This window comes from Lactuca sativa, chromosome 5 (genome assembly GCF_002870075.4).
Source record: "Lactuca sativa cultivar Salinas chromosome 5, Lsat_Salinas_v11, whole genome shotgun sequence".
Classification (NCBI taxonomy): domain Eukaryota; kingdom Viridiplantae; phylum Streptophyta; class Magnoliopsida; order Asterales; family Asteraceae; genus Lactuca; species Lactuca sativa.
The window spans coordinates 162,577,326-162,593,897 of NC_056627.2; the positions used below are offsets into that span (position 1 = coordinate 162,577,326).

Sequence of the window (16,572 nt, forward strand, 5' to 3'; positions counted from 1 at the left end):
AGTTTAGTGACTAAATATGAACAAAATCGAAAGTTCGTTTCCCTCTAAAAATTTCAATGACTAAATGTGAACAAACTTCCTCTTGTATTATGTTTTAGCAAATTATTTATTTTTGTTAAATTGTAACAACATTTGTTGATGAAGAAATCTATAAAATAAAAAAAAAATAAAAAAATAAAAAAAAAACCCTAAAAATATATTTTAAAAAAAACAAAAAACCAAAACCGAAATAAAAAACCAATGGTTTGACATTTTCCAAAATAAAAAATCAAAATTTCCAATCTAATTTTGGTTTTACAAAAAAATGAACCATTCTCACTGATGTGAATTATGACCATTGGTTTGGCATGCGAAATTTGTGACATCCCATGAATATGTAGTTACAACATCGTCTGAACTCATAATTCATAGTAAGGGGTTAGAGTATCATCGCATGAATGCGTAGTTACAACATCGCTTGAACTCGTAATTCATCACCTACAGGTTATGGGCCTGCTGGTGTTTCCACTAGGTTGTCTAGAATAGTCCGTGGTCGCCATCTATACTCTGGTAGATGACTACATCGCCACATTGTTGGTTAAGGTTATGGTATCTCCTTTCATCCTACATCACATATTCATCATCATCTATTTACCTAATTATCATCACCTATCTCTCATCATTTTATTTTATCACACACCAACTATTTCATCTACCCATGTTTCATCTACAACATATTTGTAGATACAAAATAAATATACCGTTTAAATCTTTTAAAACATGTATAAAATCGTTCATCCAGCATAGACAGCAAGTATTCAAATAATATGCACACATAGCACGTAATTTATATAAAATACTTCATATCTATGTGTAAGATGAAAGTAACTATATATACCATAAAAATCCCATAAATGCTTCCTAACTTCGAACCCCAAGGTTTACTCTACTAAAGCTTCATATTCTCGGCTCTCTAAACCTAGAAGGGTCCATATCTATCACACCAAAAAGCTCAAGATAGCACTTCCTCTCACTCTACACACTCAAGCTCGCTAGGGTTCTCACTTATGGGAAAGGTAGTCACAATTGAAGGCCATAAGTGCCTTTAAATATGGCTCGGGCCCAAAGATTTCGGGTTTCTGCCAACAGCGCGGACTCGTCGAGTCGCCTCACCGACTCGTCGAGTCCATTCATTAATCCGAGTCATCAGTCGCGACCTTACTTGACGAGTTGAGGCGTCAACTCGTCGAGTCTCTCTTCTTAACTCAAAAGAAAAATACTTAATTTATGATACCTGGAAATCCGGATGTTACATTTTCTTTTTTTATTTCATAGATTTCTTCATCAACAAATGTTGCTACAATTAAACAAAAATAAATAATTTTGCTAAAACATAATACAATAGGAAGTTTGTTCACATTTAGTCATTGAACTTTTGAGAGGGAAACGAACTTTCGATTTTGTTCACATTTAGTCACTAAACTTTTTTTCGTTATCTATTTGCCACTAAACTATTTAAACTGTTCACATTTTACCCTTATGACCGGTAACAGCCGGTCATAAGGGTAAAATGTGAACAGTTTCAATAGTTCAATGGCAAATAGATAACAAAAAAAAGTTTAGTGACTAAATGTGACAAAAGTCGAAAGTTCGTTACCATTTCAAGTCATTATCCCTTTATTATATGGCCTTTGTACGGTTGTCCATGTCCCACATCTTTCAGAAACATCCTTGTTGATCAAATATTCCGATAATTACTTCGTGAATTGTAATATGCGTTTTAGCATTAGCCCTGTTTCGTGGCTTATAAATCCTATTTTGTATACTCATTTTTAATTATTTGTTAGCTTTTTGTTAACTGTGTTTATAATAAATATTCAACCGTTTGAAAAAAAAAAGTTTCTCAAATTGTTTCTACTTTAGCAAAATATAACTTTATAAAATCCACAAAATTGCTAATCGTTTTGACTTGATATACAACCAAACCGAAACAAAATATTATAAAATTAAGGGAGAATTTCATATATGCCCCTCTTAAACTTTAAAATATCATATTTGCCCAACTTAATTTCTCAATATCATATTTACCCTTCATAAATCTTCTAAATATCATATTTGCCCAAATCCTTTTTTATAATGTTTTTAATATTTTATAATCATTCTTTATACCTTAGAATTATTATAATAATTAAAAATATTAACCATATTATCCTTACGTCTATGATAATGGAATGTGAACTTCTAAATTGTTAGAATGTCGCCCTTTTGACAAAAAAAAAAAGATTCATCTTCAACCCTTTTTGATTGTCTAGTTTTTGTTGTTGATTATTATTATCATGTTGTAGATACATGTTATTTTAGATATTACCATTAATATTTTAATGTGTAAATGTACATATATGATATTTTAATATTTAAGAAGGGTATATATGATATTTTGATGTTTAAAAAGGATATATATGATATTTTGAAATATTATGAAGGGTAAATATGATATTTAGAAATTTTATAAAGGGTAAATATGATATTTTGATGTTTAGGAAGGGTATATATGAAATTCTCCTTAAAATTAAAATATAGGTAGAAAAAACGTGACAATACTTGAATACGCCATTTCTTGAATATTTTTAATCAACATAGAAACTTCGGATTATTAGACTTTTCTTGTCCAATCAAATCCTAAATTACAATTCGTGATTAATTTTTATGAGCCCAAAAAATTTGTTATTCATGGGTTCTCCTTTTGCTATTTTAGTAGCCAATTCTATTTCCCTCCGAATTTGTATACAAACGACCGTTTCCAAGTTCCAATTCCATTTTCGCTATAGATTTTATTTCCTCTAAATTGAATTGAGATGTTCAAAAAGCAGCGTAGTTGCAATTAATTCGAAACACTATATGTATAGACATTAGCTCTTAAGGTTCGTTGAACTATCCATGATGATTGTTATGCTTGTTTGAGTTCATTTCAATGATTTTTCACTTCCCATGTTCCATTATTTATGATTTATGTTGTTGATTTCATCAATTTCTGGTTATGTTTTGATTTGTATACGGTAAAATTCCTCAACGGGACCATGTGTTGTTTAGCTAACATAAGATGGCAAGATGTTGAATACATTCATTTGTTCCTTAAGGTATCTTTATGTTGCTCTCTATGGATAAAACAAATATGTGATATTGTGATATCATAAAAGTCCACATGACTGTTTAAGAAGAATCGGTTTTACACTTAAGGCCTTGTCATCGGAGTTTTGTGGTTACATTATTGATATATGACCCCAACCGGCTTATCGATCATTGCATCAAACATGCTACTATTTTTTTGCAATTGGCTACTTTAGCAATTGATTATTCTGTTCAGATTTAATCGCGAACTTCATATTCCATAGATAGCGTTTTCTTTCTATTATTGCTTACAATATGTTCGACGAAATTCCTCAACTCAATAAAGTGTTGTTTATGATTGGTGTAGCATTATATATAGTTTCACTATTGTGCCAAACTATTTTTGATTTCGTGCCCTTCCTGAATCTTAAAGAATATGAATAAAAGACTTAAATACCATCTTCATCCTAACATCAAAAATATAATAAAAATTGTTCAAATTTAGTCGAGTCCTATCTTTGCTCTTATATATGTTTGCCCATAACGTAACATCAAAAAAGGAATATGTAACATCTCTTTCTTTCCACCACCCAACCTTGATAAACATACAAAACTCGGCAAACTATAAATGTAACCGACGCGATACCTTTAAAAAACAAACAAAGTTACATATCAACAGCCACACGTTTATACAACACAGCAGGTAACCTAGGTGTGGCGACAGCTTCAAGCGGGGTCCGCATGTACGTCACCAACCCTGGGTTTTCTGACATATCAATTTCTTCTGGGCTCAAACCATTAGCCGGAGCCCAGGAGAAATGATGCAAAAGGTGACCCAACATAGAGGTCACTAGATTAATCCCTAACTGAGCACCCGGACACACCCTCCTTCCCGCACCAAACGGCAATAATCTATAATCGTGTCCTTTCATATCCACATCCTCTTCAAGGAACCGCTCAGGTCTAAACTCCAACGGGTTTTTCCATGTGGCGGGGTCGCGGGCCACGGCCCACACGTTTACATGAACGTTAGACCCTTTCGGGATGTCGTAACCGCCAACTTTGACATTTGTGTTGGCTTTGTGAGGGAGCATGAGTGGGGTTGGAGGGTGCAACCGTAAGGCCTCTTTGGCTACACTTTGGAGGTATGGGAGGTTTGAGAAGTCGGGTTCTATGAGTACACGTTCGTAGCCGATTACAGTGTCTAATTCTTGTTGAGCTTTTTCTTGGACCCGTGGATTCTTTATTAGCTCGGCCATTGCCCACTCAACTGAGATTGCGGTTGTGTCCATTCCCGCTGTGATCATGTCCTGTTCGTGATTCAAAAACATTCAAATTAATCACAAAAATAGTCCTAGAAAACTTGTCCAGTATAAGTCAAAAGTAAAGATTAGTGATTAGTACCCAAAGTAAGCCGATAACAGTGTCATCACTCAAGTCATATTGCTTTTGAAGTGTTAGTAAAGCATCGACAAAATGTTGCTTGGTTCCACCGGTTTTTAAACGAGTGGCGGTGTGCTCCTCCATAATGGCTCGGGTCAACCGATCACGGCGTTCTCCGTGTTTGGCAAAGGCTTCTTCTTCAAGTGGGAAGAACCACCGGAGCCATGGAATGTGTTCAGCCATGGCTAAAGATCCACCAAGCTTTAGCCCGTTGGCCACGATAGCTTTGAACTCTTTCCCTTGTTCATCGATCACGCCCTCGGAGTTTACAAATCGTTTCCCGAAAGCGAGTCGGGTGATGTTGTTAAATGCTACTGCTCCTAGGTAGGATTTCACTAGCAAACTCTTGCCAATCTTATCTGGACAAGTGAGTAACTTTGTCAACATAGATTTGGTGCTAACATTTATCATAGTTTTTTAAATAATATTTATTAATTATTTGTATCGATTATAATTTAGATACTTGAATTGAAAAATTATGAACTGTATAATATATTAGAAACAATATAAAATTTTAGTGCGTACGCATTAGCCGTCGCCCCACCATGGCACCAACAACCATCCACCCTTATCCAACGGACATTTCACCGAATATTTCAATTATTATTATTTTTTTTGGTTTATATTGGACAAAAAGTTTAATGTTAAAAATTAAAGGGTGAATTTTATATATGTCCATTGTTAAAATGAAAACCAACCTAATTTTTCATATCATATTCACCCTTTTTTGACTTTCAAAATATCGTATTAGTCTAAATCATTTTTTTTAATTATCTTTTACAACTTTATAATCAGTTTTATATTTTTATAATCATTACAATTTAAGAAAAAAATAGATTAACCATATTTCCCTTAAATATCAAAATCCTTTTGAAAAAAAGGATTGACCATTTTGCCCCTAAATATGCTAATCCTTTTATAACAAATCTGATAAGTTAATACATAAAACCATAAAAATTGATGTCTACGCTATAACTAAGCAAAAAAATCGATGAAAAAGAGACTTACCAGGATGGGTACAGTCCTTGAAGATGGATTCCACCATAGCAGTAACTTCATCTTCCCTAATTGGTCTAAGAGCTTCAAGTCTCTTCGGTGAAAACAGCTCAAGCGTACATACTTTCCGAACCTTCACATAGTGTGGTCCATAATCCGCCCAAATCAAATCCTGCCCTTCTCTGCTAAACTTCGCCGCCGATCTGCTCCGGTGCCGGTCCGCCATTTGCTGGTCCTTTTCCTTAAGTACTTCTTTTGCTAACTCGCTGTTGGACACGACGACGTTTAGAATTGATCCAAACCAGACGGAGATGATCGGACCGTATTGTTGTGCCCACTCGGCGTAGCAGCGGAACCTGACTGGTTTGACGTCGTAGAGATTTCCGACGATTGGCCATGGGCGTGGGCCCGGTGGGAGCTTGAATCGGAGTTTTTGGTAGAGTATGTAAGCTAGGAAGAATAAAGGGAATGAGAGGGGGAGGAGTAGGAGGGTCATGGTGGCACACGGTGGTGGAGTGGAGGACAATCGAAATGTTTAAATATACAGCGTGGAATGGAGGAGTTGGTGAAGGTTGGTGAGAGGGTATTTTGGTAGTTTTCATTGACGATCGGTTGAAGTTTGGTAAAGGGTATTCTGGTAAAATGTCGTTATGTAGTGGTGGAGAAGATTGTCGACATATCAATTTCTAACTTGTGTAACGTTTGATTTTATTTTCTGAAACATTATTTAGATTTATAATCTACGTAACTTATTTTCTGAAACATTATTTATTAATAGTAAGGTGGGATATAATGACATGAAGGATATAAATCGGTATGTGTAGGTTGTGTGTATGTCTTTTGTGAGCAAGGAGGGAAGTGACGATGTGTGAATATATATTGAATCGTATTGTATGTAATGTAAGTATATTGAATTTTACATAGATAAAATCATAAACGTCATAACGTTTAAGCCATAATTTTGAATTGTACCATTGTATATAAATATATTGAAATTTACATGGATAAAAATGATAACATTTAGGGTATAATTTTCGAAAATCCTTAAATTTAATTTTCTTACCATATTTGCCATTATTTCACGTATGTTTGGATTTTTGGCTTTCTTTGGGTTGTTAACCGGTTCCCTCCTATAAGATGGCATTGCGGCTTCAATATACCACATTATACATGTTAACGTACCTCTGAGAATACGTCAAAAATAATGGAACCGCTAGAAGGTTTCGGCAAAAAACGGTGTATGCCTAACACCGAGCCCTCGCTCTCGCGATCCCACATTCATTCCTTGGCGCCCAAGCGTCAAAGCCAGCGTCGAGACAAAATAGTACCAGCCGCCCCTCAGAGCGGCAGGTGTGCCGCTCAGAACGTCACTCCTGGCAGCCCTGCACCAATAATAAGCAACTATGCGCAGAGCACGATCTACCAATCAAAGATCGTTTTCCCCTGTCACTCCTGAAAAGGTAAAAGAGCAACATTACAAAACGATAACACCCGTTCCGTCGAGAAACGCTGTCAACTAGCAGACTTGGCTACCTGACGCCAGGCATTAGGCTGACCAGCGCCATCAAAGAATTTGTGACGAGTGTAGTGTACCCGTCAACTACCTTTCTAGTCAACAAAAAGTCGACATCAGAAAAACAACATCGACGTGACGGAGTGTTTAGGGTCAACATACCATACAGGAAACGTGAGCGACACGAGGTAAACCACAGCGTCAAAGCGTTCACCCAACAGATCAACAACATAAACTTTACCACCGAAGACCCGACACCACAAGATTGGAACCCTAGAGACCCGCTCCTCATAACCGCATGCATACGTCACAAACAAATCCATCGAGTCTACATAGATAATGGAAGTAGCACAGATATCCTGTACGGACATTACTTCCAAAAATTACCAAATTCTTGGAAAGCGGAATTAAAGCCCCCAACAGGTGGACCTCTGGTCGACTTCACGGGACACAGCCTATGGCCCCTCGTAACAATACACCTTCCATTAAACTTAGTTAGTCACGACGGAAGAGAGAGCATGGCACAAACAATTGAATTCTCCGTGATAGGCCACCCAGTAGAACAAAGCATACTGTTAAGGCGCCCGACACTCTGTGAGCTGCAAGTTGTGCTGTCTACAATTCATGGCATAGTAAAATTTGGCACATGATTCAGATCAGCTATCATTTTTGCCAACACCCCGCACAGTCGGACGTGTCACCAAATTATGGTGGCATCATACCTGATCAGCGCCCCCAAAAAATCTAAAGCGGACCAACCGCCAGAAAAGCATGTAATACATGACAAACACCCTAAACAAGCAATAAACTCGAAGTTGGCATGTTGGCGGAAACCAAAGTCCAACTAGTGGCACTGCTAACACACATCGTTAGGGTATTCGCGTGGCAACCTGTAGATATGACTGGACTAGACCGAAAAATCATTTAACACAACCTAAACATCATACCGGGCAATGCTCCGATAAAGCAAAAAAGGAGGGAGCAGGCAAGTGATAGAAACAAGGTAATCAATGACGAGGTCTCGAAGCTTGTGAATGTAGGCATCCTTCGGGAAGCAAAGTCCCCTACATGGATAACAAACCCGGTAATGGTAAAGAAACATGACGGCTCGTGGCGAATGTGCATCGATTATTCCGACTTGAATAATGCATGCCCAAAAGACCATTACCCCCTCCCGGAAATAGACAAGAAGGTCGAGTATCTAGAAGGATTCCAACTCAAATGTTTTCTTGACACCTACAAAGGCTTTCACCAAGTCCAGATGCATCAGGAAGACGAGGAAAAGACAGTCTTCTACATTGATCAGAACACGTTTTGCTACCATAAAATGCCATCCATCCTTAAAAACATCGGTGCAACATACCAGCACCTGATGGATAAGTCTTTGCAGAGAATATCGGAAAGAATGTGGAAGTATATGTCGACGACACGGTCATTAAAAGTCACAACGAAGCAATGTTGCTCCAAGACGTCGAGGAGACCCTCAAGACCCTAGCGCGAGCACATATGAAACTCATCCCGGGAAAATGCACTTTCTAGGTAGAAGAGGGCCAGTTCCTAGGATACCGAATAACTAAAGAAGGGATCAAACCAAACCAAGTCAAGATTCAGGAATTCCTCGATTCCAAAATGTAATGCCCGTAGATCTAGGCTAGTCAATTAAGAGACGATAAGCGTCGAAAATGACTTTCTGATGGAAGATTATTAAGAAGGAGTAATCTTAACTAAGTTGTAGTAGTCGTGACAAGGATTCCGAATATATAAAGAATGTCGAAATCTGAGTTATAACGAAGAAGTTATGACTTATCGAAATTTCGCGACAGAACCGGCACGACACAGCGCGACGTAAATAGTGAATTTACGATAGAGTGATATTTGGCCTTAGCGATCTAAACGAATGTCGTAGAATACGTTAAACCGAGAGTGTGTATAAAAAGAACGTCCAAATCTGACTTCATATGAGGAAGTTATGACTTTTCTAACTTTCAGCTTAGCGGTATGCAACCCAAAGTTCGAATATGAGATTGAGCGGTTTCTAGCTGAAATAATCTAAACGAGAATCGAAGATCTCGTCGATAGTAGTGCAACGGAAGAAAGAAAGACGAAAACGGACGTCAGGTAAAGAAGTTATGAATTTCTAATGGAGTTTTCCTGTCCCGGCTTACTAAAAATAATATAATAAAAATAAATTCAAAATTTGCCGACGTAATCTAAACGAGAGTTGTAGAGCATAATTTCACCTTCGCGTGAATATAAAGAACGTCAAAAACGGAGCTCGTATGCGAAAGATATGAATTTCTGGAGTACGAGGCATGCTTGCCAAAGGGGGAACACCCCGCGTTCGGAGCCCAGAGCCTGTCCCGTCGCATCTCAAGTCTGAAGTTCGTAAGCCATGCCGCACGGCGGAATGCACTGCATTCATCCAAGGAACGCGTTGCTTTCGGTGGCCAGGCCCCTCCTATAAATACGATGTGATCCAGCCGAATTGGTTACTCATTTCTTTCCTTTCACTCCTTTATTCTTCATTTTTCTTGGCAAGTTATACCCCCGGAGCCCCGGTATCATCCCAAGACCCGAAGCCCCGAAGATCTCGAGAAATAGAGTTGTCGAGCCAAAACTCTGCCCGCGAGAAGCCCGCTTTTTGTAAAGATCTCCCGGTTTCATCGAAGAATATTATTTTAAGAGCCGTAGAGCTGTCCGGAAATCATCTTAACAAGTGAGTGTGTAGTTACTTTCTTCTAACACATAAATATGAAGTATTTGCTATGAAGTATGTGCTATGTGTTTATACATTGTTTGTTTACTTGATATGGATGTTGAATTAATGTTTTATAAATGTCTTAAAAGATTTAATCTGTATATGTGTTTGCATCTACAAATATGTTGGGTAGAACATGGGTAGATGAAATAGTTTATGTGAGACGAAATAATAAGTGTTTTTGAACTCAACGTGTTCATTAGATATTTTTGAACTCTATATGTTCACTTGGTGTTTTTGAACTCTATGTGTTCGTTAGGTATTTTAGAACTCTATGTGTTCACTTGGTGTTTGAACTCAACGTGTTCATCAAGTATTTTTGAATTCTATGTGTTCACTTGGTATTTTTGAACTCAATGTGTTCATTAAGTATTTTTTGAACTAGATGTGTTCACTTGGTGTTCTCGAACTGAGTGTGTTCACTAAGTGTTTTAGAACTAATTATTCACCAGATGTTTTGAATTAAGTGTTCACTAGGAGTGTTAGAACTAGGTGTTCGTGAAGTATGTTGAACTAAGTGTTTACCAGTTGTAATTTGAGGACCTTGGCAGTGGTGGACTTTGTGTCAATTCCTTAGGTCAATCCTTAGGAATATATGAATAAAGGATAGTTGATTTTTAGGGTAAATCCTTAAGAAATAAAGGAGATAATCGGATTGGGTAATTTGGATTGATTGATTGATTGATTGATGATTGAATATAATAATTATTAGTGTGGGTTGAAAACCCTATATGCTCACCAGACTCCCAATCCTGACACACTCAGTTTTCTTTGCATTACAGGTAATTGCACAAGAGTATAAGTTGGTGGACATGACGAGAGATTTTGGATTATAGATCAGTAGTTATAAATAACTGTTGTAAGGTCTATTTTATAGTGTTTATGCTTTTGGTCTGTATCGGAACATGACATCCCGAGATTTTGTTATTTAATGAAAATAAATTCTTTGATAAATTCTTATCACATTTTGTTTTAGGAACAAATTCCGCAACAATTTTCTTTACAAGATTACTCTGATTTTATAACAAAGCATAAACAAATCGGTCTTCTCTGGCCGCGAAAATGGGGATGTCACAGTTGGTATCAGAGCATTAATTTAAGCGAACTAGGAATTTATAAGATTTCTAGACTTAAACTTAGAATGCTATGCAATGATTGTGAGATGAGTGTCTACCAAATTTTAGACACGAGCACTAGTTTATTTTAGGAAAGATGCCTAAAATGCTTTTTTGTGCTAAATGCTATATGTTTACCATATATGTTATTATTTGTTCAGGCCTATGGTTTGTTGCTGACTGGATCTGGAAACCTTACGTGTTTAGGTTTCTAAGCGTATCACTACGATATTAGAACTAGCATGTAAACGTTTCGGAGTGATAAGGAGATTTATATGTATATCGTAAATAAAGCTTTCCCATCTTAAAACTCTCGCGTAAGTGCACCGAACGTCTGCTTGGGTGTATAAAATGTTATGGTGAAGACTCGTAGAGAATTGAGTAAATGGAGGAAATGAAAGGCTTATGATAGTGAATGACACCTATCGGAAGATATCGTAAGAGTGGTATCTTGCTTTTAGAATATGTCTGATAAAATAACGGAACGTTTAGAGGGATACGGTACATCTGAAGTAGACCTTCGATTGGTAGGATGATGGAACGATTGGTGTAATTCTTGAAGTTGTCCCATCGTCTGTAATTTCCATCACCAACCGAGTTGAAGTAGAATTGATGAGTGAAGATGCGCATGTGAGAAGTCCTAGTAAAGTCTAGGAGAATTTTTATGATTAATTGGACACATTCGTATGTGTTAAATTGATTTGTGATTTTAGGACTTGGGGACTGCGAGACAATACTTGGGATGAATATGAGTAGGTGTGAATGGTAGTAGAGGCCTATACCACCGGAAGCACAGGACTCGCACTTGAATTAGGGAAAGTCACAAGGTTACCAAGAAGCTAGTGATTGGTCTCGTTTTATTCAAGTATGTCATTATCATTGTTTCGGTAATGACTAAAGAGATGATTTTTATTCCAACCCTAGTGGTCATCTCAAATTGAGTCCGACTACGATGAGTTTTTTTACGTGGTTCGGAGAACCAAGTTCGATGTAGCATCTGACTGAGGTAAAAAGATTGAAATCAATGTGACCGATAGCATCGCGCTCGTTGATAAAGAAGTTTGTAGCTAGAGATGCTATATGCTAAACTATGATTATATCACATTAGAATATGAGGGAAGGTATATTCCATTCTGGAATTTGACTCTAAGAGACTTGAGTCTAAACGTTGCTTCATACGATGAGAGGCCGTTAGAACATGACCCATCGGTCTATTACAATAGATAAAGGAAAGTACTTATCCTAAGAAGAAGAAGAGTCCTTAATAAGGATTTATTTTGTAACTCGAAGGTTGCGATTGAAAGTCCAACATAGTATGAAGAGTAGATGCAGTATTGAGCACTACCTACTATCGAGAAGTCCCAGAGTTAGATACTCTTTCGAGGAAACATAGAAATTACTGTTATTACCTAGGATGAAGAGATAACGTATGGAATCATTATACAAGTCCTATTTCGTTGATGATTCCGGGACGTAATCATCCTAAGGGGGAGATAATTGTAACGCCCACAGATATGGGCTAGTTAATTTAGAGACGATAAGCGTCGAAAATGAATTTCTGATGGAAGATTATTAAGAAGGAGTAATCTTAAATAAGTTGTAGTAGTCATGACAAGGATTCCGAATATATAAAGAATGCCGAAATCTGAGTTATAACGAAGAAGTTATGACTTGTCGAAATTTGACGGCAGAACCGGCACGACACAACACGACGTAAATAGTGAATTTATGATAGAGCGATATTTGGCCTTTGCGATCAAAAGCAAAGTCGTAGAATACCTTAAACTGAAAGTGTGCATAAAAAGAACGTCCACATCTAACTTCATATGAGGAAGTTATAATTTTTCTAAGTTTCAGCTTAGCGGTATTTTGCCCAAAGTTCGAATATGAGATCGAGTGGATTCTAGCCGAAACAATCTAAACGAGAATCGAAGATCTCGTCGATAGTAGTGTAACGGAAGAAAGACAGATGAAAACGGACGTCAGATAAAGAAGTTATGAATTTCTAACGGAATTTTCCTGTCCTGGCCTACTAAAAATAATTTAATAAAAATAAAGTCAAAATTTGCCGACGGAGTCTAAATGAGAGTTGTAGAGCGTAATCTCACATTCGCGTAGATATAAATAACGTTGAAAACGGAGCTCGTATGCGAAATATATGAATTTCTGAAGTATAAGGCACGCTTACCAAAGGGGGAACACCCCGCATTCGGAGCCCAGAGCCTGTCCCGTCGCATGTAAAGTCCGAAGTTCATAAGCCATGACGCACGAAGGAACGTGCTGCGTTCGTCCAAGGAACGCGCTGCGTTCGGTGGCCAGACCCCTCCTATAAATAGGATGCGATCCAACCGAATTGGTTGCTCATTTCTTTCATTTCATTCCCTTATTCTTCCTTTTTCTTGGCAATTTATACACCCGAAGTCCCAATATCATCCTAAGACCCAAAGCAAGTACCGAAGCCCCGCAGATCCCGAGAAATAGAGTTGTCGAGCAGAAACTCTGCCCACGAGAAGCCCGGTTTTTGTGAAGATCTCCAGGTTTCATCGAAGAATATTATTTTAAGAGCCGTAGAGCTGTTCGACAATCGTCTTAACTATTGAGTGTGTAGTTACTTTCTTCTAACACATAGATATGAAGTATTTTCTATGTAGTACGTGCTATGTGTTTATACATTGTTTGTTTACTTGAGATGGATGTTGAATTAATGTTTTATACATGTTTTAAAAGATTTAAACTGTATATGTGTTTGCATCTACAAATATGTTGGGTAGAACATGGGTAGATGAAATAGTTGATGTGAGACGAAATAATAAGTGTTTTTAAACTCAACGTGTTCATTAGATATTTTTGAACTCTATGTGTTCACTTGGTGTTTTTGAACTCTGTGTTCGTTAGGTATTTTTGAACTCTATGTGTTCACTTGGTGTTTGAACTCAACGTGTTTCATCAGGTATTTTTGAACTCTATGTGTTCACTTGGTATTTTTGAACTCAATGTGTTCATTAAGTATTTTTGAACTAGATGTGTTCACTTGGTGTTGTCCAACTGAGTGTGTTCACTAAGTGTTTTAGAACTAAGTATTCACCAGATGTTTTGAATTTAGTGTTCACTAGGAGAGTTAGAACTAGGTGTTCGTTAAGTATATTGAACTAAGTGTTTACCAGTTGTAGTTTAAGAACCTTGCCAGTGGTGGACTTTGTGTCAATTCCTTAGGTCAATCCTTAGGAATAAATGAATAAAGGATAGTTGATTTTTAGGGTAAATCCTTAAGAAATAAAGGATATAATGGGGATGGGTAATTTTGATTGATTGATTGATTGATTGATTGATGATTGAATATAATAATTATATTATTGTCGGTTGAAAACCCTATATGCTCACCAGACTCCCAAGCCTGACCCACTCAGTTTTCTTTGCATTACAGGTAATGGCACAAGAGTATAAGTTGGTGGACTTGATGAGAGATTTTGGATTATAGATCAATAGTTATAAATAACTGTTGTAAGGTCTATTTTATACTGTTTATGCTTTTGGTCTGTATCAGAACATGACATCCCGAGATTTTGTTATTTAATGAAAATACATTTCTTTAAAGAAACGCTTTGATAAATTCTTATCATATTTTGTTTTGGGAACAAATTCCGCAGCAGTTTTCTTTAAAGGATTACATTGACTTTAAATCAAAGCATAAACAAATCGGTCTTTTATGGCCGTGAAAATGGGGATGTCACACAAAATCCCATAAAGCATAAAAGGGGTCCAGGAAATCAACGGGAGGTTGACCGCACTAGGCAGGTTTATCGCCAATTCGGCAGAAAAAGCTTTACCACTCTTCCACACCCTGAAAGAGTGTGATGACAAGAGTCACTTCAAATAGACGAAAGAGGCGGATGCAGCTCTCCAATGCTTAAAAGAGGCCCTTCGCCAGCCACCAACATTGGCGAGCCCCCTCCCGGGAGAATGTAACAATTGTACCCTAGTATGTGCCTTGTAGCCCTTAAGTATTCAATAATTTCATTTTGGTCCCTAAAGTAGTACGCATGGCATACCACGTGGTACGCTTGGCATATATGGTTGGTGGCGAGACGAGACTTAGGTCGTGTATGATGGGTGTACGTATATATACAGTGGGCATACGTATGTGTGCACAGGGCGTACGTAGACTTTAATGAAACCCTAATTGGGGGTGTTGCACCCTATTTAAGCATCCTTATCTTTTGGGGCTGGCCTCTTTAGCAGCACCCAAAACCTCCATAATCCTAAATTGAGTTGTAGCCTCCTTTATCAAGCATTTGAGCCATTGAAGAGAGTTTGGTGTTCATTTTTCTCATTGTGAAGGTGTTAGAAGATCTTGAAGTTGCTAAGTTGGAGAAGGAAGACTTGGATCCAGAACCACTACCCATTTTGCAAGAAGTTTGAGGTATCAAGTTCTTAACTTGGTTGCTAGATGCTTAGATCTATTTTTGGGTTAAGTAGTTATGTTTTTATCCATGGTTTGGATGGATGTTGGGATTAGGACATCCCAAAGGCTTATTCTTTCAGATCTAAGGTCTTCATGGGCTCCTTAGTTATAATGGTGCCAACTTTATGGAGTTTAGGGGCCTCATGCATTCATTAAGTCCTTCATTAAGTCCTTTTGAGCTTTAGAGCTTCTTATGGTTATGTATGGACGTAAAGTTAGCTACTTTACGTGATATTTCAGCTTAAGGAGGTTAGATCTGCACTTTGGGGTGAAGTCTTAACGAGTTAAGTGCTTAAAGTAGAAGGTGGCTAATTTGGTTGAGTACGTTGGGCGTACAAGCCTATACGCGTAGCTTACAAGCCCTTGAGCCAGTAAGCTTAGCGTACAAGCTGAGTATGCCCCGCGTACCCAGTCGGGTGGCCATTCGATATAGGGCTTCGTTTTTGGCTTAGAAGGTTAGGGTCTAGTTGGGCCATCTATTTTGGGAGTTTTTGGGCTAGGAATATTATTAGGACTTGGGCTAAGGCCCATGTGAAGGGATTGGGCCCAATTGGAAATTGGGCCATATTTTGGGCCTTGATGATTTTTTTAAACTTTTGGGCCCATTGGATTGTGGTTATAGGTTCCATTCTTGGACCAAGTTAGTTTAGGGGTAAAATGGTCTTTTAACCCAAGTAGGGATTTTTGGTTATGATGTAGATCCCAAATGTTAAATAGTTTGTATTTGGAAATTGATAGCTTAGGAGCTGTAGGATCAACAGTCAGGGATCATTCATTTCTTCAGCTTTTCGAGGTGAGTTTTGTAACACCCTCTTCGGAAAAGCATTCATTTATGGATCCAAAAGTCAAGGCTAGGGGCGTTTTTGTCATTTATGGGTTTTGAGTTGTATTCGAGAAGGTTTCGGGACGGGGTGTATTGTTAGAAGCTTAAGGCTTCTCGCCACCTTTCCGTAGCTATAAAGTTCATTGGAAACGGATGTAGAATGAAGGAGTTATGACACTTTGAAGATTTTGGCAATAATGGCCCTTATGGAGAAAAGTTCGCATGGTAGGCCATGCATGCATTTTTGGAACACGTGTGGGTACGTGTAGTGTAAGCTGGGTTACGCCCAGCGTAGTAGAGCAAATGATCGCGGGTGCTAAGAGGTGTACGCCCAGCGTACGCTCAGAGCCTCAAAACCCTATTCTTAGGGTGTGC

The 16,572-nt window shown here is 37.8% G+C and overlaps 1 protein-coding gene across 1 annotated transcript; it reads right to left on the minus strand.

Annotated features, from left to right (window-relative positions):
• Positions 1–3,647: 3,647 nt before the first annotated feature.
• LOC111877005 (cytochrome P450 98A2) lies at positions 3,648–6,161 on the minus strand. The gene is made up of 3 exons (XM_023873558.3): positions 5,539–6,161; positions 4,492–4,889; positions 3,648–4,397 (listed from the first exon to the last, which is right to left on the minus strand). The coding sequence occupies exons 1-3, from the start codon at positions 6,020–6,022 to the stop codon at positions 3,753–3,755; spliced, it is 1,527 nt and encodes a 508-aa protein (XP_023729326.1). The 5' UTR covers positions 6,023–6,161; the 3' UTR covers positions 3,648–3,752.
• Between the last annotated feature and the right edge of the window lie 10,411 nt (positions 6,162–16,572).